The following is a 27,359-nucleotide window of genomic DNA, read 5'->3' on the forward strand; positions in this document are numbered from 1 at the left end:
TCCTTTCACAAAATTATTTGTGTGCATCTTGGCCAAAAGCTTGGGGGAAATGACTTAAAAAGTGTTGCTTCTGGGGAATACCTGTGTCATAGGTTTCTACTTATTTGGTTGCAGTAGGGATTTTGATTGGCCTCCCTGCAGTTAAGGCCTCTGAGTTAGTTTTCTTGCCAAGCAAGCAGTAAGTGCCTTCTGTCAAGAAAACAGAAACATGTTGTTAGCTATTTTGAACAATGTTAGAAATACATTGCAGTGGGAAGGAGCTGCCTCTGACTTCTGCCCACTTCTTGAAATATTTTAAGGCTAGCCGTTTGGAAATTTTATCAGTCTCCAGTGTAATCACAGGGAGACTATGCTTCCCCCAAAGCTGAGCTTTCAGGGGCTTTGTAGCAATGGACAAATTACAGGTGATTTTGGTTGGTTGGTTGGTTGGTTGGTTGGTTGGTTTGTAATGATCTCTGGTTCTCTGTTTGCCAGCTTATACTGCAGCTTCCAGCTGCTTAAAGTAGACTGAACAAGTGATTCTCATTCTTGTAGATTGTGCCTTCTCATTTCTGTTCTGCCTGCTGTGCTGTGGTCCTCCCTAGGTTATTCATACAGTTAAGATCTTGTATTCAGTTGCTGCTATCTGAGTATGCTCAGAGATAGCATCAAAATGAATTTTTCTCTGGGAGAATTCCAGTTCTCCTCCCATTTGCTCCTATGTGTTTCTTTTCTTCCTTTTGTTCTCCAGAGCCAGTTGTACAAGTTTAACCTACTGAAATGATCAAACTGTAGTACCAATTATCAGCAGTATTTATTTAGAGGCTTTTTTTTTTTTTTTTTTTAAAGAAACAGAGTCTTATTCTGTTGCCCAGGCTGGAATGCGGTGGTACAATCTTTAGCTCACTGCAGCCTTGAATTCCTGGGCTCAAATGATCTTCCGTCCTTAGCCTCGCAAGTAGCTAGGACAACAGGCACACGCTACCACACCTGGCTAATTTATAAAAAAAATTTTTTTTTTTTTTTTTTTTTTTTTGAGACGGAGTCTTGCTCTGTCGCCGGGGCTGGAGTGCAGTGGCCGGATCTCAGCTCACTGCAAGCTCCGCCTCCCGGGTTCACGCCATTCTCCTGCCTCAGCCTCCCGAGTAGCTGGGACTACAGACGCCCGCCACCTCGCCCGGCTAGTTTTTTGTATTTTTTAGTAGAGACGGGGTTTCACAGTGTTCGCCAGGATGGTCTCGATCTCCTGACCTTGTGATCCGCCCGTCTCGGCCTCCCAAAGTGCTGGGATTACAGGCTTGAGCCACCGCGCCCGGCCAAAAAAATTTTTGTAGAGACAGAATTTCAATGTGTTGCCCAAGCTGGTCTTAAAATTCCTGGCCTCAAGCGATCCTCCCACCTCAGCTTCCCAAAGTGCTGGGATTACAGGGTTTTTTTGTTTTGTTTTGTTTTGTTTTGAGACACCCTCTGTAGCCCAGGTTGGAGTGCAGTGGTGCAATCTTAGCTCACTGCCGCCTCTGCCTCCCAGGCTGGAGCGATTCTCCTACCTCAACCTCCCAAGTAGCTGGGACTACAGGCACATACCACCATGTCTGACTAATTTTTTGGTACATTTTTGTAGAAACAGGGTTTCACTATGTTGCCCAGGCTGGTCTCAAACTCCTAAGCTGAAGCCATCTGCCCACCTCGGTTTCTCAAAGTGCTGGGATTACGGGTGTGAGCCACCATGCCCGGCCTTTTTTAAAAATTAAATCACTCCCACACAAATCTCAGGAAACAACATGGCATGTTGTGTCTTACAAAAATCACAGAAATGGGCCTGGTGTGGTGGCTCATGCCTGTAATGCCAGCACTTTGGGAGGCCGAAACAGGTAAATCACCTGAGGTCAGGAGTTTGAAATCAGCCTGGCCAACACGGTGAAACCCCATCTCTACTAAAAATAGAAAAATTAGCCAAGTGTGGTGGCGGGCTCCTGTAATCCCAGCTACTTGGGAGGTGGGGACAGAAGAATTGCTTGAACCTAGGAGACAGAGGTTGCAGTGACCTAAGACTGCACTGTTGCACTTCAGCCTGGGCGACAAGAGCGAAACTGTCTCAGAAATAAAAAATAAATCGCAAAAATGTTCTGTTAAAATTAGCGGTAATTTTTTTTTTTTTTTTTTGAGACGGAGTCTCGCTCTGTCGCCCAGGCTGGAGTGCAGTGGCCGGATCTCAGCTCACTGCAAGCTCCACCTCCCGGGTTTACGCCATTCTCCTGCCTCAGCCTCCTGAGTAGCTGGGACTACAGGCGCCCGCCACCACGCCCGACTAGTTTTTGGTATTTTTTAGTAGAGACAGGATTTCACCGTGTTAGCCAGGATGGTCTCGATCTCCTGACCTCATGATCCGCCCATCTGGGCCTCCCAAAGTGCTGGGATTACAGGCTTGAGCCACCGTGCCCAGCCAGTTAGCGGTAATTTTACTGGCTCTCTAAGACATTTTCTTTCCTATTAAATTCATCTTACTGGGTAGATAAATGAGATAAGGCTTATAAAGATCCTGAAATATGGCCAGGTATGGTGGCTCACACCTGTATTCCCAGCACTTTGGGAGGCCAAGGCATTGGATCACTTGAAGTCAGGAGTTGCAGACCAGCCTGGCCAACATGGCAAAACCCCGTCTCTACTAAAAATACAAAAATTATCTGGGTATGGGGGCATGCACTTGTAATCCCAGTTACTTGGGAGATTGAGGCAGGAGAATGCCTTGAATCTGGGAGGTGGAGGTTGCAGTGAGCTGAGATCATGCCACTGCACTCCAGCCTGGGAGACAGAGCGAGACTCCATCTCAAAAAAAAAAAGATCCTGAAATATGGTAAGTACTCAGTGTGTTTTAGCTATCATTATTGTATTTGTTTCCCTTTCTGCCTTGAACTGTTGATTTCCTAATCCTTCCTTTCTCTTAAGAGATAAAGTCCACTATAAAACTTGTGTTTGGTTATACTGTATATCAGAGGCACTTTCTATCCTTGTTTCTACCCACCACTTCTACCCATAGGCTTGTAAAGTGCATCTCCACCAGCATAGCATTCTAAAGCCCGTCATTCCACAGCAACTGTATTATAAAACAATGACAGGTATAGGCATTCTATGATAGCTGGACTTTTATATGTAACAACCATATAAATCAAGAAATATTTCATTTGTAGAAAGAGTTCTGCTACCTAAAAAAAAGAGTTTGAAAACTATTGCCTTAAATCTTGGACCTGACAGTATTGAATTATTTTTAGTTTGTGGGCAGGATAAGGAAAAATAAACCAGTGTTGTTTAAATATTTGAACTTGTTAGAAATGAACAAAACGAATCCATGGTAGTTAATTTTTCTTTTTTACCCTTAAACTTTTAAAAATACTGCATTTCCTCACCTCTTCAGATTATCCGGATAGGACTTAGGTTATTTTTATCTCAGACCCAAGGGAGAATGGCCTGGATAAAGAACTCCTGGACATCTCCCAGTGATTGAAGTTACATACATATATATAGGACATCTGCTCATAACCCAGCATGTAAGATTTTGGTATTGAACTTTCCAGTCTAAGAATATCCTTCAGATAAGAACATGTAGAGAGAGAGAGAGAAAAAAGGGAGTATCTTAAGGGCAGGTAGCAGTGAGATGCACAGTAATGAGTCAGTATGTGGTATCAGAATTTATTTCTGTTACCTTATCAGGGTCATTAACAGTGCATCTCAGGATTGTACATTGCTCAGTTTTTGTTTGCTTTCATGTAATAAAAGAAATTGTTGATTCTAATAAGCCATTGTGTTCTGTTCTTTTATTTGATTGGTCCCACTTTTTCTCTACCCTAACATCTACTTCCAGCAGAAGTGTGGCTTCCAGTTGTTCCATGGAGGCACCTTCAGGGACTACTTCTGAGAAAGGCAGCTGGAGCTAAAACAGGCAGAAGGGGTTCAGCTAGAGCAGATTTGACTTATCTGTTCCAAATAAGATTTTATTTGAACATACAGTTTAAAACTTACTATAGTAGAACATGTAAATAATGTGTTGACTCATTGCCCCCATGGGCTAAACTGGAACTTGGATCTCACATTCTTTGGATGAGGAATGAAATTGTATTACTCTTCAGAGTTAATCAGCATTCCAGAGGCTCTAGGCTCTATTTTGGATTGAAGCTTACTACCTTGAAAGAACTGATTCTTTTTTTTTGAGACAGAGTTTTACTCTTGTTGCCCAGGCTGGAGTGCAGTGGTGTGATCTCGGCTGACTGCAACCTCCGTCTCCTGGGTTCAAGCGATTCTCCTGCCTCAGCCTCTTGAGTAGCTGGGATTACAGGCACCCACTAGCACACCCAGCTAATTTTTTGTATTTTTTAGTAGAGACAGGGTTTCGCCATGTTGGCCAGGCTGGTCTTGAACTCCTGACCTCAGGTGATCCACCTGCCTCAGCCTCCCAAAGTGCTGGGATTACAGGCGTGAGCCACCACGCCCAGCTGAAAGAACTGATTCTAATAACGTAGCCAAATTCTTTGTTACAAAGGCTGGTATGTTATTAGAAATTATATTACCTAGCATTGAGCCCCTGGAGCTTCTGCCCTAAAAGTTGAGCTGTGCAGTTTCAGCAGGTACAAGATCTACCCCAAACACAAGAGGCGCTATGCCAGGACTGATGGCAAGGTTTTCCAGTTCCTTAGTGCGAAATGTAAGGGCGTTCCTTTCTTTCTTTCTTTTTTCTTTTTTTTGGAGTCTTGCTCTGTCGCCCAGGCTGGAGTGCAGTGGCGTGATCTCAGCTCACTGCCACCTCCACCTCCTGGGTTCAAGCAATTCTCTGCCTCAGCCTCCTGAGCCTCCTGAGTAGCTGGGATTACAGGTGCCCGCCACCACGCACGGCTAATTTTTTTTTTTTTTTTTTTTTTTTTTGAGACGGAGTCTCGCTCTGTCGCCCAGGCTGGAGTGCAGTGGCCGGATCTCAGCTTACTGCAAGCTTCGCCTCCCGGGTTCCCGCCATCCTCCTGCCTCAGCCTCCCAAGTAGCTGGGACTACAGGGGCCCGCCACCTCGCCCGGCTAGTTTTTTGTATTTTTTAGTAGAGACGGGGTTTCACCATGTTAGCCAGGATGGTCTCGATCTCCTGACCTCGTGATTCACCCGTCTCGGCCTCCCAAAGTGCTGGGATTACAGGCTTGAGCCACCGCGTCCGGCTAATTTTTGTATTTTTAGTAGAGATGGGGTTTCACCATCTTGGCCAGGCTGGTCTTGAACTTCTGACCTCATGATCCACCTGCCTTGGCCTCCCAAAGTGCTGGGATTACGGGTGTGAGCCACTGTGCCTGGCCAAGGGCATTCCTTTTAAGGAATCCTCAGCAGATAAACTGGTCTTCTACAGAAGAAAGCATAAAAAAGGGACACTTGGAATAAATTCAAAAGAAAAGAACCTGCTGAGCAGTCAAATTCCAGAGGGCCATTACTGGTGCATCTCTTGCTAATATAGTGGCCAAGAGGAATGAGAAACATGAAGTTAAAAAGGCTTAATGAAAACAAGCTAGCAGGGCTGCTAAGGAAGCAAAAAAGGCTAAGCTAGCATCTAAAAAGACCGCAATGGCTGCTGCTAAGGCAGCAGCTACACAAAAGATTGTGAAGCCTGTGAAAGTGTCAGCTCCCCGAGTTGGTTCAAAACACCAGGTTGACAGATCAGATGCTTAAAGATTGGACTATAAAAAAATATAAATTATATTACCTAACATTTGTATAACGTATTTTAGTTTTTCAGAGGACACATGGCAGGTTATATTGTGCTATAGAGCCTCTTCCACAAATGCATTCAGTAATTAAAACAATACCAAACTCTCAACATACACAAAGCTTAATTGATAAGTTATTAAGAAAATTTCAGATTCTATTGCAATCATTAAATCTCAAGGTGCTTTCAGAATCCGTGAGAAGAAAGGTTTAATGTAGCATAGTGCTAAGTTTTGCATTACTCATATTTTCTTCTAGCGTTGTTACTATCTGGCATTCCTTTCTTAACCCTAGAGGTTCTTCTGGTTATTAAAAAAAAAAGAAAAACTGTGGGAGTTTTTTGCTTCTGAAGTTTGTTTGTTTGTTTGTTTGTTTTTGAGACGGAGTCTCACTCTGTCGCCCAGGCTGGAGTGCAGTGGCGTGATCTCGGCCCACTGCAAGCTCCGTCTACTGGGTTCAGGCCATTCTCCTGCCTCAGCCTCCTGAGTAGCTGGACTACAGGTGCCCGCCACCACGCCTGGCTAATTTTTTGTATTTGTAGTAGAGATGGGGTTTCACCTTGTTAGCCAGGATGGTCTTGATCTCCTGACCTCGTGACCCACCTGCCTCGGCCTCCCAAAGTGCTGGGATTACAGGCATGAGCCGCTGCGCCCAGCCGCTTATGATGTTTTTTAAAATACACATTTCATTTTCAATTAAGGCAGATTTAGAATATAGCATTAACACAGAAAAATTGTCTAAAAAACATTTAGACAATTTCAGTGTTTTTCCTACTTGGAAGTGATAGGAAACAAGAATGGGGCCAGTGCAGTAGCTCACCCTTGTAATTCCAGCACTTCGGGAGGCTGAAGCGGGTAAATTACTTGAGGTCAGGAGTTCAAAACCAGCCTGGCCAACATGGCGAAACCTTGTCTCCACTAAAAATACAAAAATTAGCCAGGCGCGGTGGTGCACACCTGTAATCTCAGCTACTCGGGAGGCTGAGGCAGGAGAATCCCTTGAACCCGGGAGGCAGAGGTTGCAGTGAGCCAAGCACCCCTGCACTCCAGCCTGGGCAACAGAGTGAGACTCCGTCTCAAAAAAAAAAAAAATGAGTGGAAAGGTAGGCATAATCAAGACAGTAAATAGTCTTGTGTAACATGCAAGAGTTTGAACTGTATGTGGATGAGAAGCCACTGAAGAATTATGAGCTAGGGAATTGCACCATTACATTGTGCTTTAAAATATTTCTCAAGTACCGTTTGGAAGGGATGAGTTAGAGTAACGCAAGAATGGAGTCAATAAGTAATGATGCCTCTCCTACAAGATAGCATGAAGATGACAGGAGAGACAAGATGCCTGAGCTAGGGAATAGGGTTAGGGATGAAGGGATGAATCTGAGAGATGTAAGTGTTAAGTGCAGTGTGGCTAAGACTCATTGACTATGGAGGGGAAGGAGGAAGAATCTAGATTGAGTTCTGTCTTGGACAGCTATCTTTACTGTGATGCAGTTATCCAATATAGGAGTTTTATAGGATAGGAAAGGGGTAGAATATAAGTTTGCAACTGAAGGCCATGTGAGTAATGATACCAGTAGGAACTGGAGCTTAAAATGGATATTGAGTTTGAAATTATACATTTTGATGGTACTTGGACACATAGAAGTAGAGGAGTTTATAGGACTAAGGTGAGGGGTAAAAAGAAATTAGAACAGAACCTTCGGAGCTCTGAAGATGGAAAGAGTGGCTAGGGAAAGAAAGAACCAGAACTATTGTACTCATTAACACTTTTATTATTTACAGCCTCTTTCCTCCTTATTCTCTGTGTCTTTAACATAAGACTAAAGCCAGGAAAGGATTGGGTCCCGGGAAACCAAGCAGGGCTTTTATACTGCTTAGGGTACTTGCTGGAACTTTTCACTACAGAATGCGAAACTCTACACTCTAAACAGTTGCTGCTTTCCAACTGAAAACTCCCACTTGTCTACACTGTACCTTTATTCACATTAGTCTTGCCTTGACATTCTCTTACTCCTGTGCAGTTAAGACCATGATCGATTTTTTTTTTTTTTTTTTTTTTTTTTTTTTGAGATGGAGCCTCGCTGTAACACCCAGGCTGGAATGTAGTGGCGCCATCTCAGCTCACTGCAACCTCTGCTTCCCGGGTTCAAGTGATTCTCCTGCCTCAGCCTTTTGAGTAGCCGGGACTACAGGCACTTGCCACCATGTCTAGCCAATATTTGTATCTTTAGTAAAGACAGGCTTTCACCATATTGGCCGGGCTGATCTCGAACTCCTGACCCCAAGTGATCCACCCACCTCGGTGGATGGATTATAGGTGTGAGCCACTGCGCCCGACCAACATTCTCTTTTTTTGAGACGGAGTCTCACTGTGTTGCCCCAGGCTGGAGTACAGTGGCATGATCTCAGCTTACTGCAACCTCACCTCCTGGCTTTAAGCGATTGATTCTCCCACCTCAGCCTGACGAGTAGCTGGGATTACAGGTACCTGCCATCATGCCTGGCTAATTTTTGTATTTTTGTAGATACGGGGTTTTACCATGTTGGCCAGGCTGGTCTTAAAATCCTGACCTCAGGTGATCCGCCTGTCTCAGCCTCCCAAAGTGCTGGGATTACAGGTGTGAACCGCCACGCCCAGCCCAATATTCATTCTTATGAGTACTCTAATTGATGCTAGCCCATGTATTACTGAAGATCAGATATTCACTGTGTATAGTAATAGATATATAACAATGTCCAAAAAAGGTATTTAATAGAAAGCAGAATTTTTTTTAACTTTTATTTTAAATTCAGGGGTACATATGCAGGTATATTACGCAGGTAAACTTGTGTCATAGGGTTTGTTATACAGATTATTGCATCATCCAGGTATTAAGCCTAGTACCCATTAGTTGTTTTTCCTGATCCTCTCCCTCCTCCCACCCTCCACCCTCTGATAGGCCCCAGTGTGTGTTATTCCCCTCTACGTGTCCATGTGTTCTCATCATTTAGTTCCCGCTTAAAAGTAAGAACATGTGGTATTTGGTTTTCTGTTCCTGTGTTAGTTTGCTAAGGATAATGGCCTCCAGCTCTGTTCACGTCCTGGCAGAGGACCTGATCTTACTCATTTTTATGACTGCAGAAAGCACAAATCATAATCTGAGTAATGCCATAAGATATATAAATAGGGGAAAAATAACCTTATTTACTGATAGAGAAATTCATTATGCTGGAATATTTTTATGTTTTCTAGACTAGTGAGTGGGGAGTAATTAGCAATATGAAGTTCAAAGTTTGGGTAAAAGGTTTATTTTTGTCTTGGTTTTATTTATTTATATTATATATATATGTGATGTGTATATATAGTATATGTATGAATTTATTTGTAGCTCTGAAGATGGCTGTGGTAGATATCTATCATTCCAGGTTAAAGGAGAGACAAAGACGAAAAAAGTAAGTATAATAAACCATCCTGGACTCCTTTCAGCTTTGGATTATTGTTTTTTGTGTGTGTGTGTGTGTGTGTGTGTGTGTGAGTGAGAGAGAGAGAGAGACAAGGTCTCACTCTGTTGCCCAGGCTGGAGAGCAGCGGCACAATCATGGCTCACTGCAGCCTCAACCTCCCAAGCTCAATCGATTCTCCCACCTCAGCCTCCTGAGCATGTGGGACTACAGCAGTGCACCACCATGCCTGGCTAATTTTTTGTGTTTTTTGTAGATACGGGGTTTTGCTATGTTGGCCAGGCTGGTCTCAAACTCCTGGACTTAAGTGATCCTCCCTCCTCGGCTCCCAAAGTGTTAGGATTGCAGGCATGTGCCACTGTGCCTGGCCTCAGCTTTGAGTGATTGACCACATATACATATAGTCCATGAGAGAATGCTCCACTTGTGGCTCATCTTTTGACCTTGGAGAAGACTCTTACCCTCCTTAGTCCTCAATTTTTCCATCTCTCAAATGAGGATAATAATTCCTGTGTTATTTTTATATCCTCTGTCCTTACCCTTTATTGATGTTATGATGAACAATGAATAATATGGGTACACTGTTTTAAGCTTTTTGAAGTAAAAGAACAAGATAAAATAAAGGCATGAAGACATTATTGTTACACTTTTTTTTTTTTAATATTTGTGAATCATTCTTTTCTTTTTCTTTTTCTTTTTGAGATGGAGTCTTGTTCTGTCACCCAGGCTGGAGTGTAGTGGCGTGATCTCAGCTCACTGCAAGCTCTGCCTCCTGGGTTCATGTAATTCTCCTGCCTCAGCCTCCCGAGTGGCTGGGACTATAGGTGTGCACCACCACGCCTGGCTAATTTTTGCATTTTTAATAGAGATGGGGTTTTGCCATGTTGGCCAGGCTGGTCTCGAACTCCCCACCTTAAGTGATCCATCCCCCTCTGCCTCCCAAAGTGCTGGGATTACAGGCATAAACCACTGTGTTCCTTTTTTTTTTTTTTTTGGTTAAATAAGAGACAGAGTCTCACACTTAATTCTGTTACCCAGGCTGGAGTGCAGTGGCACTATCATGGCTCACTGCAGTCTCCAACTCCTGGGCTCAAACAATCCTCCCACCTTAGCCTCCCAAGTAGTTAGGACTACGGGTGCGCACCACCACACTTGGCTAATTTTAGAACCTTTTTCTTTTTTTTAGTCCGGGTGTGGTGGCTCACGCCTGTAATCCCAGCACTTTGGGAGGCCGAGGCTGGTGGATCACCTGAGGTCAGGAGTTCAAGACCAGCCTGGCCAACATGGTGAAACCCCATCTCTACTACAAATACAAAACTTAGCTGGGGGTGGTGGTGCACACCTGTAGTCCCAGCTACTTGGGAGGCTGAGGCAGGAGAATTGCTTGAACCTGGGAGGCGGAGGTTGCAGTGAGCCAAGATTACACCACTGCACTCCAGCCTGGGCGACAGAGTGAGACTCTGTGTCAAAAAAAAAAACTTTTTTTGAAATGGGGTCTCACAATGTTGCCTGGGCTGGTCCCGAACTCCTAGGCTCAAGGCATCCTACCACCTTGGCCTCCCAGAGTGCTGGAATTACAGGTGTGAGCCACTGCACTCGGCCTGTTAGGCTTTTATATTTGATTTTTATTTTTTATTTTATTATTATTATTTTTGAGACAGTCTTGCTCCGTCACCCAGGCTGGAGTGCAATGATGTGATCTTGGCTCACTACAGCGTCCGCCTCCTGAGTTCAAGCAATTATCATGCCTCAGCTTCCCAAGTAGCTGGGACTACAGGCACGTGCCATCATGCCCGGCTAATTTTTTTGTTTTTAGTAGAGGCATGGTTTCGCCATGTTGGCCAGGATGGTCTCAAACTCCTGGCCTCAGGTGATCCGCCCACCTTAGCCTCCCAAAGTGCTGGGATTATAGGCGTGAGCCACTGCGCCCAGCCCTGTTGTGCTTTGTTAATGGTCTCTTTCTAACTGTTTTTTATTTTATGAGAAGTCGTTCATCTAAAAGGATTTCTTTTTTTTTTTTTTTGAGGCGGAGTCTCGCTCTGTCGCCCGGACTGGAGTGCAGTGGCCAGATTTCAGCTCACTGCAAGCTCCGCCTCCCGGGTTTCCGCCATTCTCCTGCCTCAGCCTCCCGAGTAGCTGGGACTACAGGCGCCCGCCACCTCGCCCGGCTAGTTTTTGTATTTTTAGTAGAGACGGGGTTTCACCGTGTTAGCCAGGATGGTCTCGATCTCCTGACCTCGTGATCCGCCCGTCTCGGCCTCCCAAAGTGCTGGGATTACAGGCTTGAGCCACCGCGCCCGGCCTAAAAGGATTTCAAAGGAATTCCGAGCAAGTTTCAAGCATACTGGTTATTCCTGTCTTTGCAACATATCAAAAATTATACATTCAGACTTAGAAATTATGGATCTCAAACCCCTGTTGGTTTCAGAGAAGAGTATGCAGAGGGTATAAGTGTGCTGGTGTGTGTATATATGTGTAGGCATGTATTTAACTGTGGTGTTACTAACTGTAGAGACAGTAGTATCTCAGCAGTGAAAAGGAGAGAAGCGAGGTATGGTAGCATGAACCTCTAGTCCTAGCTACTTGGGAGGCTAAGGTGAGAGGATAACTTGAGCCTAGGAGTTCAAGGCCAGTCTGGGCAACAGAGGAAGACCCCATCTCTAAAAGAAAAAGTAAAAGAAAAGAAAGAGGGACTTGGCGATTCACTCTCGAGGAACTAAGACGTGATCTAAAGCAGCAGTCCTCAACCTTTTTGGCATCAGGGAGTGGTTTCATGGAATACAGTTTTTCCATGGATGGCTGGGGGCTGGAATGGTTTTGGGATGAAACTGTTCCACCTCAGGTCATCAGGCATTGGTTAGATTCTCATAAGGAGCACACAACCTAGATCCTTCACATGAGCAGTTCACAATAGGGATTGTGCTCCTGTGAGAATCTAATGCTGCTGCTCATCTGACAGGAGGCAGAGCTCAGGTGGTAAAGCTGCTCACCTGCTGTGCAGCCTGGTTCCTAACTGGCCCATGGCCCAGGGATTGGGGACCCCTGATCTAAAGTAAAACTTACTCTCTGCATGTCTGGAGTTAGCTTCCATGAAATGCTGAAGAAGCATACCCAGTTGCTCCTATGAGAAACTTCATTGCTAGTTACGAATACCTCTGGTATAAATCAGATTCAAGACACATAACTTTGCCTGGTTTAAATTCTCTTTTGCTTAAAACACAGTTCGAGCTAGAGAGTATTGTAGATCTCGGTTGTTGATGTTGCTATCAAATCTTTTGTTTTATGATGCCCTTTCATTAAACATGCCCAATATTTATTTCTAGTACCGTCAAAGTGTTGTGTGAATGCACAGTTGTAAATGTTGAATATGTGATCATGATGCCCTTTTACAGTTAGCAGATTTCTCTAAAATGGCTGTTCTCAATTATTCCCACAAGCTGAATAGATTAATTTTATGACATGAACAGAGATTCCTTTCGGTTTCATCTTAAGTGACAGACACATGTTTTTCAGCATTTGTGAGTGGTTATTGATTCATTCATTCGTTCAGCAAATAGTCATGGAGAGTCTACTATACACAAGAAGAGGAAAAACCTGTGATGCCTGAGAGTCTAAAATTGTGTTAGTGATTCACTGACCTGCAGAAGTTTGTGAGAGTGACTTCTTTGGACCTCTGTATTCCACCTCAGCATGTTTAAGAGGTCTGATGACAGCTATATATGGAAAGCATTAGTAAATGTGAAAATAATTCTAATGCACACATTATTGTGGCTTTTCATTCTAGAATTATAAGAGACCATGGATTAATCAACCTTAGGAAGTTTCAATGTAAGTATTAGCAGTTTTCTTTATTTTACAATTTTTTTCCAATATTATGAATAATTTTAAATAAATCATGTATTGTAGTTCTTAATCCAAGTTGCATATTAGTCTGGCTATCACTCCAGATTAATTAATTAAGAATCTCTGGGGTTGGAGGCACAGCATCTGCGTTTTTTTTTTTTTTTTTTTTTTTTGAGATGGAGTCTCACTTTGTCACCCAGGCTGGAGTGCAGTGGCGCGATCTCGGCTCACTGCAACCTCCGCCTCCTGGGTTCACGCCATTCTTCTGCCTCAGCCTCCCGAATAGCTGGGACTATAGGCGCCTGTCACTACGCCTGGCTAATTTTTTTGTATTTTTATTTTTATTTTTTTTTTGAGACGGAGTCTCACTCTGTCGCCCGGGCTGGAGTGCTGTGGCCGGATCTCAGCTCACTGCAAGCTCCGCCTCCCGGGTTCACGCCATTCTCCTGCCTCAGCCTCCCGAGTAGCTGGGACTACAGGCGCCCGCCACCTCGCCCGGCTAGTTTTTTTTTTTTTGTATTTTTTAGTAGAGACGGGGTTTCACCGTGTTAGCCAGGATGGTCTCGATCTCCTGACCTCGTGATCCGCCCGGCTCGGCCTCCCAAAGTGCTGGGATTACAGGCTTGAGCCACCGCGCCCGGCCTTTTTGTATTTTTAGTAGAGACAGTGTTTCACCGTGTTAGCCAGGATAGTCTCGATCTCCTGACCTCGTGATCCACCTACCTCGGTCTCCCAAAGTGCTGGGATTACAGGTGTGAGCCACCATGCCCGGACAGCATCTGCGTTTTTAAAGTCTTTGGGAAATTCTGATCCCTAGTGAGAGTTTAAAAGTATTAATTTGGGACCATGCGCAATGGTTCTTGCCTGTAATCCCAGCACTTTGGGAGGCTGAGGTGGGTGGATCACGAGGTTAGGAGATCAAGACCATCCTGGCTAACAAGGTGAAACCCTATCTCTACTAAAAATACAAAAAAAATTAGCCAGGCATGGTGGCACACACCTGTAATCCCAGCTACTCGGGAGGCTGAGGCAGGAGAATCACTTGAACCCAGGAGGTGAAGGTTGCAGTGAGCCGAGATCATGCCACTGCACTCAAGCCTGGGCGACAGAGTGAGACTTGGTCTCAAAAATAAATAAAATAAACAGATAAATGTATTTGTAGTCAACAAAATGTATTAAAATTCTTTTTTAAAAATTTGTATAGTAATTACAGTGTGAATATTACTGAATCATTTTCTGGATAGAGTCATGTTTTGCAACTATGTGTTAAGCATAACATAACCTTAAGGTTGTAAAAATATTTTAGATAAATAACAGAAAGTGATCTTTATTTTGGATGGTTGTAGGCAGACAAAATAAATGATATTTAATATTATATGATGGTGATAAAAATACATACAGTGATTTTTAAAATAAATGCCACCTTTGACCTTACTGTGGTTTTTTGTTTCTTAAGAGACAAGGTCTTGCACTATTGCCCAGGATGGAGTGCAGTGGCATGATGGTATCTTGCTGCAGCCTTGAAGTCCTAGGTGCAAGTGATACTCCCACCTCAGCCTCCTTATTACAGGCTCGAGCTATCATGTCTGGTCTTTGCTATTTTAAATATCAGAGATACCTAAGCAGAGCAGAAAAAGTCCCTGTACTTTTTCTTCTTCCACAACATAGAGCCTTCCACAAATAAGAAGGATGATATCATAATAATAATCACAATGTTTGTATTAAAATATTTGTAATAGTTGTGTGTCATAATATTCTTTTTTTGTAAAGAATAACCTAATGGTTAGATTTGTACAATAACCTAATGGTTATTGGAAAACATATCCTAGTTGATAGATTCTTGTAGGGGTATTTCTTTAATAATCCATAGCAATATAGGGTTCAGTCAACAAGGTTAAGTGTCTTTTTAGTCTAAAGGAATATCTAGCCAGGCATGGTGGCTTGCGCCTATAATCCCAGCTACTTGGGAGGCTGAGGCATTGGATCACTTGAGCCCGGGAGTTCAAGGCTGCAGTGAGCTATAATCATGTCACTGCACTCCAGCCTGGGCAACAGAAAATCTATATATTTTTTTAAAATATAGCCATGATCATAAGTATGTTACATTTTAGGTCCTTTATTATTTATTTATTTTTTGAGACAGAGTCTCACTCCAGTTGCCCAGGCTGGAGTGCGTGGCTCAGCTCACTGCAGTCTCCACCTCCCAGGCTCAGGTGGATTCTCCCACCTCAGCCTCCCAAGTAGCTGGGATTATAGGCATGTGCCACCATGCCCAGCTAATTTTTTGTATTTTTAGTAGAGACGGGGTTTCGCCATGTTGTCCAGGCTGGTCTTGAGCTCCTTGGACTCAAGCAGTCTGCCCACCTCGGCCTCCTAGAGTGCTGGGATTATGGGTGTGAGCCACCATGCCGGCCTTATTTCCTTTTTCACTTTATGTTACATATTTTTGAAGTTACTGTAGTGTTTTGAGGATATCAGTTTTTATAGATTACATAATATGTACTTTTAATAGTTATGTTGTATATATACATGTAAGAGATATAATTATATGCTTAACTTCTCTCTTTAGGTATTTAGCTTGTTTTGAGTTCTTTTAATCATTACATAAATAATGCTATGATGAACTTGTGAATAAAGCTTTGTCATTATTTAGGATTTTTTTAAAGGTAGATTTTTAGAAGTGGGATTAATACATCTAAAATTATGACCACTAAAAATTATTGATGCCTGCTGCCAAGTTGCTTTCCAAAAGATGGTTGTATTGATTTCTGTTTCTTCTAGCAGTGTATGAGATTCCCTAGTGAGCCCCATCCTTATCAAGACCCGTGGATCTGCAAAAATAATTCAGGATCAGATTAATTGATCGTGTTCTAGTAGCCACAGTAGTAGGTTCTCTATCTGAATTCCTGGGTTTTCCATAATAGTCCAGTTAATTTTTGATCTTTACTCCTGGTAGACATTGACTCCTAAATAAATTCTGTTTTCAACTGATAGAGGTCAGTTTGGCTTCATTATTCTGTTATCTGTATTTTTTCAAACAGAGGGCTGAGGGGAAGCTCTGTTGCTTCTGAGAGTGTAGAAGTAGCGTGTGCAATGTAGTTTCAGAGGTTTTCAGCTGCCATTATACTGAATGTACAATTGACCTTAATATGGTAGGCAGGGTTTTTTTTTCTTCAAATTTAAAATTTTTACTCCATATTCTTCTGCTTTGTTTTTTGTTGTTGTTGGTTTATTTATTTTTTTAATGAGCTATGGCTGCTCCTTAAATCAGCTTCTAGGATTTTTGGGTAAGAATGTCTCCTGCAAGAGAAGAGATTCACCTAAAAAGAGGACTTAGTTTAAATAGCGGTCATAGGCTGGGCGTGGTGGCTCCCAGCACTTTGGGAGGCTGAGGCAGGAGGAATGATTGACCCTAGGAGTTAAAGACCAGCCTGGGCAACATAGGGAGATCCCCATCTCTGTATAAAAAAGCCAAGCATGGGGGCATGTGCCTGTAGTCCCAGGTATTTGGGAGGCTAAGGTAAGAGAATCTCTTGAGCCTGGGATGTTGAGGCTACAGTGAACTGTGATTGTGCCACTGCACTCCAGCCTGGGAAACAGAGCGAGACCCTATCTCAAAAATAAAAAATAAAAAGGCCGGGTGCAGTGGCTCACGCCTGTAATCCCAGTCCTTTGAGAGGCTGAGGCAGGCGGATCATGATGTCAGGAGATCGAGACCATCCTGGTCAACATGATAAAGCCTTGTCTCCACTAAAAAATAAAAAAATCGGCCGGGCGCGGTGGCTCAAGCCTGTAATCCCAGCACTTTGGGAGGCCGAGACGGGTGGATCACGAGGTCAGGAGATCGAGACCATCCTGGCTAACACAGTGAAACCCCGTCTCTACTAAAAAATATAAAAAACTAGCCGGGCGAGGTGGCGGGCGCCTGTAGTCCCAGCTACTTGGGAGGCTGAGGCAGGAGAATGGCGGGAACTCGGGAGGCGGAGCTTGCAGTGAGCTGAGATCGCGCACTCCAGCCCGGGCGACAGAGCGAGACTCCGTCTCAAAAAAATAAAAAAATAAAAAATAAAAAATAAAAAAAATCAGCCAGGCGTGGTGATGTGTGCCTGTAGTCCCAGCTACTCGGGAGGCTGAGGCAGGAGAATCGCTTGAACCCAGGAGGCGGAGGTTGCAGTGAGCTGAGATCGTGCCACTGCACTCCAGCCTGGATGACACAGCGAGACTCTGTCTCAAAAAAATAAAAAACAAAAAAGCAAGCTATGAAAAAATAATAGCTGTCATAAATGAAAGGCTGTATCTTTTGTCCAAGAGTAGATAGAACTAACCTAATTACTGATTGAAATGACCCAAGTAGCAGTTTGAGAGTTCCTGACTGCTCCAATCTACCAGTTATTGTTAGTCAGTTTTACTCTCCCGTCTTCTTTGCAGATACGTCTTTAGATTAGATGTTTGGTCAGTAGTGATCCCCAGAGTTGCTGCTCTGGTGTCTCTGCATGATATTTGCATGACAGTTGTCAAATATAACTTCATGAGCAGTAAATTAAGTTGTAGTAGTTAATTTAGTTTAGAGAAAGGCAAAATGACCCATATGAAGGATGAAAAAATCTTGCTTGAGGATGTGTAGGTGGTACATGCAAGAAATCACACCTTTTCTCAGCTAATGGGAAATCTTCTGGATGGATTATTTTGTCTGTAGCTTCCTTGTTTTCCTGTGGGAGTTAATACCATAAATTTTGGCCATAATTCTTCCTAAGAATGTAAGATCTGCCTTTAATTGTCTTGTCCATTACTGCCAGCAGTTCCTGCCCCTGTGAAGTTTAAGATAGCGAGGTGGCTAGGCATGGTGGCTTATGCCTATAATCCTAGCACTTTGGGAGGCCAAGGCAGGCCAAGATTGCCTGAGTTCAGGAGTTCAAAACCAGCCTGGCCAAGATGGTGAAACCCCGTCTCTACTAAAATACAAAAAATTAGCCGAGCATGGCAGCGTGCCTGTAATCCCAGCTACTTGGGAGGCTGAGACAGGAAAATTGCTTGAACCTGGGAGGCGGAGGTTGCAGTGAGCTGAGATCGCACCATTGTACTCCAGCCTGGGCCACAGAGCAAGACTCCATGTCAAAAAAAATAAAAGACAGGTGGCTGGGCGCGGTGGCTCACGCATGTAATCCCAGCACTTTGGGAGGCCGAGGTGGGCGGATCACTTGAGGTCAAGAGTTCAAGACCAGCCTGGCCAGCGTGGTGAAACCCCATCTCTACTAAAAATTCAAAAATTAGCTGGGCATGGTGGCAGGTGTCTGTAATCCCAGCTACTTTGGGAGGTTGAGGTAGGAGAATTGCTTGAACCCAGGAGACCGAGGTTGCAGTGCGCTGAGATCACACCACTGCACTCCAGCCTGGGAGACAGAGTGAGATTCCATCTCAAAAAAAAAACAGTAGATGTGGGAGATTAGTAATGCTCAGTGGTGGAGACGATCTCCAGTGATAACAACATCCCTGTGGGATAGTTGCTATGGTGCTGTCATTATGATTAGTGTTTTGCATTCTTGGCTTTCCTGTTTGCTTCCTGTCATGGATAAGTTAGTCATGTGAGGTTATGAATAATGTTCTTCTATTTTACTAATTATTAAAAAAAAAAATGCTGAAAACTTAGGGATCCTTACATTTCCTATGACACATTTATGTTTTATTTTCTCTGTAGTAATGGAACGGCGGTATCCCAAGGAGGTCCAGGACCTTTATGAAACAATGAGGCGATTTGCAAGAATTGTGGGGCCAGTGGAACATGACAAATTCATTGAAAGCCATGCATGTAGGTGGTTTTTGAGCCTTAAGCAGTATTTGTGTGTGTATGTTTATATAAATAGGAGAGATAATGATGTGTTTTATTCGGAGTTCTAAAAATAAATAAATGGATATTTCTCTCTTTGTTCCCCTTTATTTCCATGGGACAAATTTGGGACTATGGGGGTAGCAGAAGAGAGGTTAAAAAGCCCTAATGGCTTCCCCCATTGCCCCAGATAAATAATAATTTAGTAGTTTTTCTCCCTACTTTTTATCATGGGAATTTTCAAATATATATAGAAGTAGAGATAATAATATGATGAACTCCCGTGTATCCATCATCCAGCTTCAGCAGTTTTCAACACATGACCAGTCTGGTTTCATCTTTACCACCCACTCTCCCCTCTTGCCCTCGACTGGATTATTCTGAAGCAAATCCCAGACATCATTTTATTTTGTTCATAAATATTTTAATATTAAAAGTAGTTTTTAAAATGAGGACAGAGACGGATAGCTTGTGGAGATAGTACTTCCATCATTCTCTTGCCTTTCTGTGGTATTTCTGTGAGAGCTTTACCTAGTTACCATTTGATTTTTCACTATAAAAAATTAAAAGTTGTTATGAGGCCGGGCGTGGCGGCTCACACCCGTAATCACAGCACTTTGGGAGGCCGAGGCAAGAGGATCACTTGAGTCCAGGAGTTCGAGACCAATCTGGGCAACATACTAAAACTCCATCTCTACAAAAATACAAAAGTTAGCCAGGCATGGTAGTGCACACCTGTAGTCTCAGCTACTTTGGAGGCTGAGGTGGGAGGATTGCTTGAACCTGGGTAGTGAAGGTTGTCGTGAGCCAAAATCATGCCACTGCACTCCAGCCTGAGCGACAGAGCGCGACCCTGTTTCAAAACAAAAAACAAAATGTTAGTATGGCAGTAAGGCCTAGATTGTTAAAATAATATGGACTCTGGCTTATTCTGTACCTTTCATTATGACATTTGTGTATGTGGCCTCTTAAGTTTAGTTCTGGGGGGATACTCTACTAAGGCCCTTTTTCTCATCATGAAAATATTTCTTACGTAGCATTGCAGACATTTATCTGAGCCAGGTTGGTTGTCCTCACTAAACACCTTGTTTTGTTGGCGTTCTTTGTGTGGTTTGTACCAGGTGACTGATCCTTTACTTCCTGTCCCAGTTTGGGACACACCCCTGGTTTATATGTCACTCCAAAGAACTACACCCCATGGATTGTCCAGGCTCTTCCTTCATTCTGTTTCAAAAAAGCAACCAAGTTAGAATGATTTATCACATAATAACCCAAACAGTACAACCTGATCTGTATGCTCAGAGGAGGCAGAAACCTTTGGTTTATGGAAAACACAATGCACTTTTGTTCCCATAGGAATAAAGCTGTAAAGAAACTTACAGGGGCTTGCGCACAGAGCTTTTGTCCTTCCCTTGCATCAGGGCCACGTCAAGTAATAGGTTTCATAAAAGAACTTGGTCATGTGGGTGGAACTTTTAACAGAAGATAGTTAGAGCGGGGAAACTTGCTTGTTTAAAAAAATTATATTTGGCGGGGTGCGGTGGCTCATTCCTGTAATGTCAGCACTTTGGGAGGCCGAGGTGGGTGGATCACCTGAGGTCAGGAGTTTGAGACCAGCCTGGCCAATATGGCAAAACCCCATCTCTACTAAAAATACAACAATTAGCCGGGTGTGGTGGTGGATGTCTGTAATCCCAGCTACTCAGGATGCTGAGGCAGGGAGAATCGCTTGAACCTGGGAGGTGGAGGTTGCAGTGAGCCGAGATCCAGCCTGGATGAATCGTGCCATTACACTCCAGCCTGGATGACAGAGCGAGACTCTGTCTCAAAAAAAAAAAAAGTGTTACTTTTGTAGACAAATGAATTCAACCATTTCACTAAGTTTTCTAGAAGACAGTTGCAGCTGCTGCCTCTGGAGACAGCAGCTGGAAGACAGCTGGAGTAGGTTTTCCTCAGCTCTTGGGTAAAATTTCTAATGAGAAGTTACCAATAAGTAGGATTCTCCAAATGAACTTACCTAGTCTTATAAGGCAGAATTAATGAAAATGCTCAATAGCAAAAGTGCTCACTGATGTTGCTTTTATTTTTGTAATTTTTTCCTTCATTCCTTTTGGGGAAAACAGTGGAATTTGAACTCCGAAGGGAAATCAAGAGGCTCCAAGAATACAGGACAGCAGGCATTACCAATTTTTGTAGTAAGTATGCTTCAGCTACATACCGTACCTGAGGGCAAGTGTCTTCCAAACACATAGAGGAAGTCTCTGAGTTGTTGTGAATTTTTTTTAAAACACAAGCTATTCTTTACCAGAATGCTTTAAATCTTTCCAGTAAAGTTTTGGCTACTTAATCCTTATAAATACCTTTATATAGATTATCTTTGGTAAAATAAAAGTTGTGAGACAAAGGAAAGAGAGGTGCTGCTTTAGATTTAGGATTCTGCCAAGGCTCTTTTAAAAAAGAGAATCTTGGGCCGAGTGCAGTGACTCATGCCTGTAATCCCAGCACTTTGGGAGGCCAAGGCAGGTGGGTCACTTGAGTCCAGGAGTTCGAAACCAGCCTGACCAACATGATGAAAGCCCATCTCTACTAAAAATACAAAAATTAGGCATTGTGGTACACACCTTTAATCCCAACTACTCGGAAGGCTGAGGCACAAGAATCGCTTGAACCTGAGAAGCAGAGGTTGTAGTGAGCTGAGATCGTGCCACTGTACTCCAGCCTGGGCGGCAGAGGGAGAGTCTGTTTCAAAAAAAAAAAAAAAAGGGATGTCGCCCTTTTCAACTTTAATGATACATGGCCTTAGCATTTTTATAAAATAATGAAGCTTCAACTGGCTCTAGGTGCTTGCATCCCAGTTACTTGGGGTAGTGACAATAATTGTATTATTAGCAGCTAACATCTATCGGATGTTTACCATGTACCAGTCTCTATGCTAACATTTCACTTGGATCAAGTCACTGAATTCTCGTGACAAAGTACTGTTACTTCCATTTAGTGAAGAAATTAAGGTATAAAGAGATTACAGAGCTACTTAGTACTAGAACCAGGTTGTAAGAGACAGTGTATTATAGTAGTTAAGAGCTTGGGTCTAGACTTAAAAAGCTTGAGTATAAATTTTGGCTCTCCAGTTTACCAGCTCTGCAATGTGATTCTATCTACATTTCTTTTTCTTTTTTTTTCCTTTTTTTTTTGAGACGGAGTCTCGCTCTATCGCCCAGGCTGGAGTGCAGTGGCCGGATCTCAGCTCACTGCAAGCTCCGCCTCCCGGGTTTACGCCATTCTCCTGCCTCAGCCTCCCGAGTAGCTGGGACTACAGGCGCCCACCACCTCGCCCGGCTAGTTTTTTGTATTTTTTAGTAGAGACGGGGTTTCACCGTGTTAGCCAGGATGGTCTCGATCTCCTGACCTCGTGATCCGCCCGTCTCGGCCTCCCAAAGTGCTGGGATTACAGTCTTGAGCCACCGCGCCCGGCCGCTTACATTTCTTTTTCTTTCCTTTTTTTCTTTTTTTTCCCTAGAGACTGGGTCTTGCTATGTTGCCCAGGCTGATCTCAAACTCCTGGCCTCAAGCAGTCCTCCCGCCTTGGCCTCTCAGAGTGCTGGGATTACAGGTGTGAGCAACTGTGCCTGGCCTCTATTCAAGTTTTAATTTTCTAAGGTTCTTAGAGTTAGTGTAAAGATTTAATTAGAGATACTGCATATAAGCATAGCACGGTATCTGGCACACAATAAATCCTCAATAAATGGCAGTTTCTATTGTTTTGCTGTCATTGTTGGAATGATCTTTAGCATTCCCTCCTTCTTCCTATTTGAAGTCTTTGTGATTATTGACAGCTATCACCTACTACCTATAAGAAATAGTTGGCTTCTTTTTTTTTTTTGAGATGGAGTCTGGCTCTGTTGCGCAGGCTGGAGTTCAGTGGTGCCATCTTGGTTCACCATGACCTCCACCTCCTAGGTTCAAATGATTCTCCTGCCTCAGCCTCCTGAGTAGCTGGGACTACAGTCACGCGCCACTATGCCCCGCTAATTTTTTTTTTTTTGTATTTTTAGTAGAGACGGGGTTTCTCCATGTTGGTCAGGCTGATCTTGAACTCCTGACCTCAGGTGATCCGCCCGCCTCAGCCTCCCAAAGTGCTGGGATTACAGGTTTGAGCCACCACGCCCGGCAATAGTTGACTTCTTTTTTTTTTTTTTTTCCTGAGACGGAGTCTTGCTCTGCCACCCAGGCTGGAGTACAGTGGCCAGTTCTCAGCTCACTGCAAGCTCCGCCTCCCGGGTTTACGCCAGTCTCCTGCCTCAGCCTCCCGAGTAGCTGGGACTACAGGCGCCCGCCTCGTCGCCCGGCTAGTTTCTTGTATTTTTTAGTAGAGACGGGGTTTCACCGTATTAGCCAGGATGGTCTCGATCTCCTGACCTCGTGATCCGCCCGTCTCGGCCTCCCAAAGTGCTGGGATTACAGGCTTGAGCCACTGCACCTGGCCTATAGTTGACTTCTTAACACAGCCTTTTGGGTGCAACATAACCTTATGGATGTAAGTTCAGCCTAGTATAATGGTTCTTTAACAGTGGAAACCATTTTTAAAATTAAATTTTGTGTGGAGCCCCAATCTACAAATAAGATAAAAGTGGAATTACTTTGGTTGAACTTTAATGGTTCAAGTTATAGTGTAGAGCCCAGGACCGCTGGTATCTGGCAGTGCCCTTTCTCTTTACATTAACCTCTAAGATACTCCTGTGGTATCCTGGGGCTCTGTGGAACCTAGTTTGAATTTTGAAACCCACTGGTGCAGTGTTTTGGAATCTGTGAACCTTTTTTAACATGTAGAAAACACCACACAACTCTTCTGTTTAGCAAGATGCATATAGAGACTCTGATAATTAATTTTGGTTTCCTGATATGGCTGCCTCTGAGAAATATAGAGAAGAGGTACTACATGTCAAAGAACTCTTTTTTTGTAATTCTAATTGTTTTTTAAGGAAAGGCATATGTTTATAGCACTTGTGTGACTTTGAAAAAATTTATAAAAATAGAAAAAACAGGAAGCAACTACGACTACAATAAAAGTTGGTTACTTTTTGAGGGTGGAAATATGAGCAATTCTTATTTTCTTTGTACTTTTCTACTGGTTTTTTTTCTCCCAAATTTCTTACAGATAGAAAAGGAATACAAATATTTAATACTTAGTATTAAGAAAAGGATTTCAAACTAGGGAAAATCTACTTGGGTCTTGGAGAAATAATTGTGAAAGCAGTTTTGCAAAGGAAATAGACTTTAACAACAAAACCCAAAACCAGTTTCTTGGTCAGTTAGAAAGCCCTTCAGTTCTGCTGCATTGTCATTGTGGTCACTGTGTTTTCTATACCCCCAGGTGCCAGAACCTACGATCACCTCAAGAAGACACGGGAGGAAGAGCGCCTTAAACGCACTATGCTCTCAGAAGTTCTCCAGTATATCCAAGACAGTAGCGCTTGCCAGCAGTGGCTCCGCCGGCAAGCTGACATGTCAGTAATTACTCCAGGATGAAGGAGGCATTTTTTCTGGGATGCCTTGGCCTTAGCGTGTATTTTTGGGCACCCTAGATGGCAGAGTAATAATAATTGAGTAGCTAGAAGAATTCAGAAATATTTTAGCAGTCCATCTCAGAACCAGTGCCATACTGACAGTTTTGAGAAACAACTGACCTAGAATCAAACTTTACTACTTTGATCTTATTTTTTAAAATTAGTGAATTTTCCCCTAGCCTTCTACCCATGACTTCAACTCTGTCTTCATACCTAGATTTTCACTGGAGAATCATGTTTATATCCCTTCCCCTTGAGTGGTGTTAGTGGTGTTCTTGACTACAAGCTTTTCTTAACAAATCTGAGGAATTTTTCTTCCTTAGAACAGATTTTCTTTCCTGCTCAATACAGTGAGATATCTATAAAACATAGTTCAATCTGTCTCATTACACTTCTTCAAGGTGACCTACCTGATAAACGGCACCCAGTCTCACGGGCTTTTGGAAATCACCTTGTTTGATATGACCTAAGTTTAAATTCCTCTTCTTTGTTGTAGTGATTCCGGCCTGAGTCCTTCCATTCCAATGGCTTCGAATTCAGGTAATTATTTCTCAGGCCAGAACAAGTCTTAATTGTGAAGTTTGCATCATAGGGGTTATGGTGACCCAGCAATCTTCCTTCCTCTGTGGTGTCAGGGTGCTTAGGCAGAATAACAGTAAACATCAGTATGTTTTCAGAATCTTCATGGCCAGACAGAGACTATCCTCACAGTGACAGTATAGAGACGGGAAAAAAGAACTTCAGAGAGGTAACTTATTTTACCAATGTTCATGAGCAGTTAGTTTACTGCAGTTGTGTCTACCACGAATTTTGAGACTTATTTCACAGGAGATAAATTAAAAGCTTTCTATTTTATTATTTTTTATTTATTTACTTATTTTTGGAGATGGAGTCTCCGTCTGTCACCTAGGCTGGAGTGCAGTGGTGTGATCTCAGCTCACTGCAACTTCTGCCTCCTGGGTTCAAGTGATTCTCCTGCCTGAGCCTCCCGAGTAGCTGGGTTTACAGGCGTGTGCCACCACGCCTGGCTAATTTTTGTATTTTTGGTAGAGACACTTTCGCCTTGTTGGCCAGGCTGGTCTCGAACTGACCTCAAGTGATCCACCCACCACGGCCTCCCAAAGTGCTGGAATTACAAGCGTGAGCTACTGTGCCCAGCCTAAGCTTTTTATTTTTATATAACATGAGCAAAGAAGCATGTTACTTGATAGAAACACAAGGATTTCTAAGTTGGAGACCTAAAGTATCTCTATTTCTTAGTTTTACCTCTTTGAGTATGTCCTAGTTTGAGATTAGTATATCAAGCAAGATTAGGCCATATGCTATCTGATGATCCTTGGTGATAGGTAATCGATGACTGGGAATTTGGGGAGGTATGTCTCAGTAGATTCAGGATCTGGGTCTCAGATTTGTCCACTTTAGCGACTTTTTTTTTTTTTTTTTTTTTTTTTGGAGAGATGGAGTCTTGCTCTGTCACCCAGGCTGGAGTGCAGTGATATGATCTTGGCTCAGTGCAACCTCTGCCTTCCAGGTTCAAGCGATTCTCCTGCCTCAGCCTCCTGAGTAGCTGGGATTACAAGCACCTGCCACTATGCCCAGATGATTTTTGTACTTTTAGTAGAGATGGGGTTTCGACAGGTTGGCCAGGCTGGTCTCAAACTCTTGACCTCAGGTGATCCGCCTGCCTCAGCCTCCCAAAGAGCTGGGATTACAGGCATGAGCCACTGCGCCTGGCCACTTTAGGGACTTTTTTTCCCCCATTTATTCCTTTACTTCAAGTAATTTTTTCTTAATATGGAAGGAAGAAAAAGGTAGTGTTTTAGGGGAGTAGCCGAGACAGTGAAATCCAGGTTTTCTTTTGTAAGTTTCTTATTGCCAACACTCTGCCCCCAAAATCTAAATACAACTAAGTTAATACTGACTAATTAAAATGGAGGAACTGGGCCAGGTACAGTGGCTCACGCCTGTAATCCCAGCACTTTGGGAGGCTGAGGTGGGCGAATCACCTGAGTTTGGGAGTTCGAGACCAGCCTGACCAACATGGTGAAACCCCATCTCTCCTGAAAAAAAAATACAAAAATTAGCTGGGCGTGGTGGTGCACATCTGTAATCCCAGCTACTCCAGAGACTGAGGCAGGAGAATCGCTTGAATCTGGGAGGCAGAGGTTTCAGTGAGCCAAGATGGCGCCATTGCACTTCAGCCTGGGTGACAGAGTAAGACTGTCTCAAAAAATTAATTTATTTATTTATTTAATTAAATGAAGGAACTGGCTAACATGATCATAGATTTTTGTTTACTGTACCATCTGCACTGACTTGTTCATTGTTTATTTTTTCTTTTTCTGTGAGACAGGGTCTCCCTCTACTGTCCAGGCTGGAGTGCAGTGTGTGATCCTGGCTCACTGCAGCCTTGAACTCCCAGGCCTAAGTGATCCTCCCAGTTCAGCTCCTGAGAGTAGCTGGGACTACGGGCGAATGCCACCAAACCGGGAGTTTTTTTTTTTTTTTGGTAGAGACAGTGTCTTACTACATCACCCAGGTTGGTCTTGAACTCTTGGGCTCAAGTGATCCTCCTGCTTCAGCCTCCCAAAGTGCTTGGATTACAGGTGTGAACCTCTGTACCCGGCCTCTTGTTCATTGTTTGTTCCTAGTCTGGTGTTAGCCTTTCTCACCCCTTACATTTAGGCTGAGGAGATCTCTTGCTCTCCTTTATGTTCTGAGTTCTTAAGGCATCTATGTATTGGAAGCCTGGCATCTTTGATTGTAGCCTAGCCTCTGGTGACTTTTGTGAGGAACCAAATGATTTTATCTCCCTTTTTGAGGATTTGGGATAATCCCTTATGCCTTTTGTTGATATAACAGAGAAGCCTGTTTTCCACCAGAGGAGCTTATAACAGTCCCTCCCGTTTCTCTGCCCCACTTGAAAAGCAACCTCTATATAACTTAGACTTTCTTTGCTTAACTCAGTCTATCCATT

At 43.3% G+C, this 27,359-nt stretch overlaps 1 protein-coding gene across 4 annotated transcripts in view; it reads left to right on the top strand.

Annotated features, from left to right (window-relative positions):
• TADA2A (transcriptional adaptor 2A) overlaps positions 1–27,359 on the top strand; it is a 76,880-nt gene that overhangs the window by 43,423 nt on the left and 6,098 nt on the right. For 3 of the 4 annotated variants that reach the window (XM_033183822.1, XM_033183818.1, XM_033183819.1), the window contains 6 exons: positions 9,079–9,142; positions 12,936–12,979; positions 18,690–18,800; positions 20,942–21,013; positions 24,190–24,322; positions 24,879–24,922. In XM_033183822.1, the coding sequence (XP_033039713.1) occupies positions 9,079–9,142; positions 12,936–12,979; positions 18,690–18,800; positions 20,942–21,013; positions 24,190–24,322; positions 24,879–24,922 (468 nt within the window). The remainder of the gene's footprint in view (positions 1–9,078; positions 9,143–12,935; positions 12,980–18,689; positions 18,801–20,941; positions 21,014–24,189; positions 24,323–24,878; positions 24,923–27,359) is intronic. The other variant, XM_033183821.1, reaches the window with a different exon arrangement.

This window comes from Trachypithecus francoisi, unplaced genomic scaffold, assembly GCF_009764315.1.
Source record: "Trachypithecus francoisi isolate TF-2019V2 unplaced genomic scaffold, Tfra_2.0 Lachesis_group20, whole genome shotgun sequence".
Lineage (NCBI taxonomy): Eukaryota > Metazoa > Chordata > Mammalia > Primates > Cercopithecidae > Trachypithecus > Trachypithecus francoisi.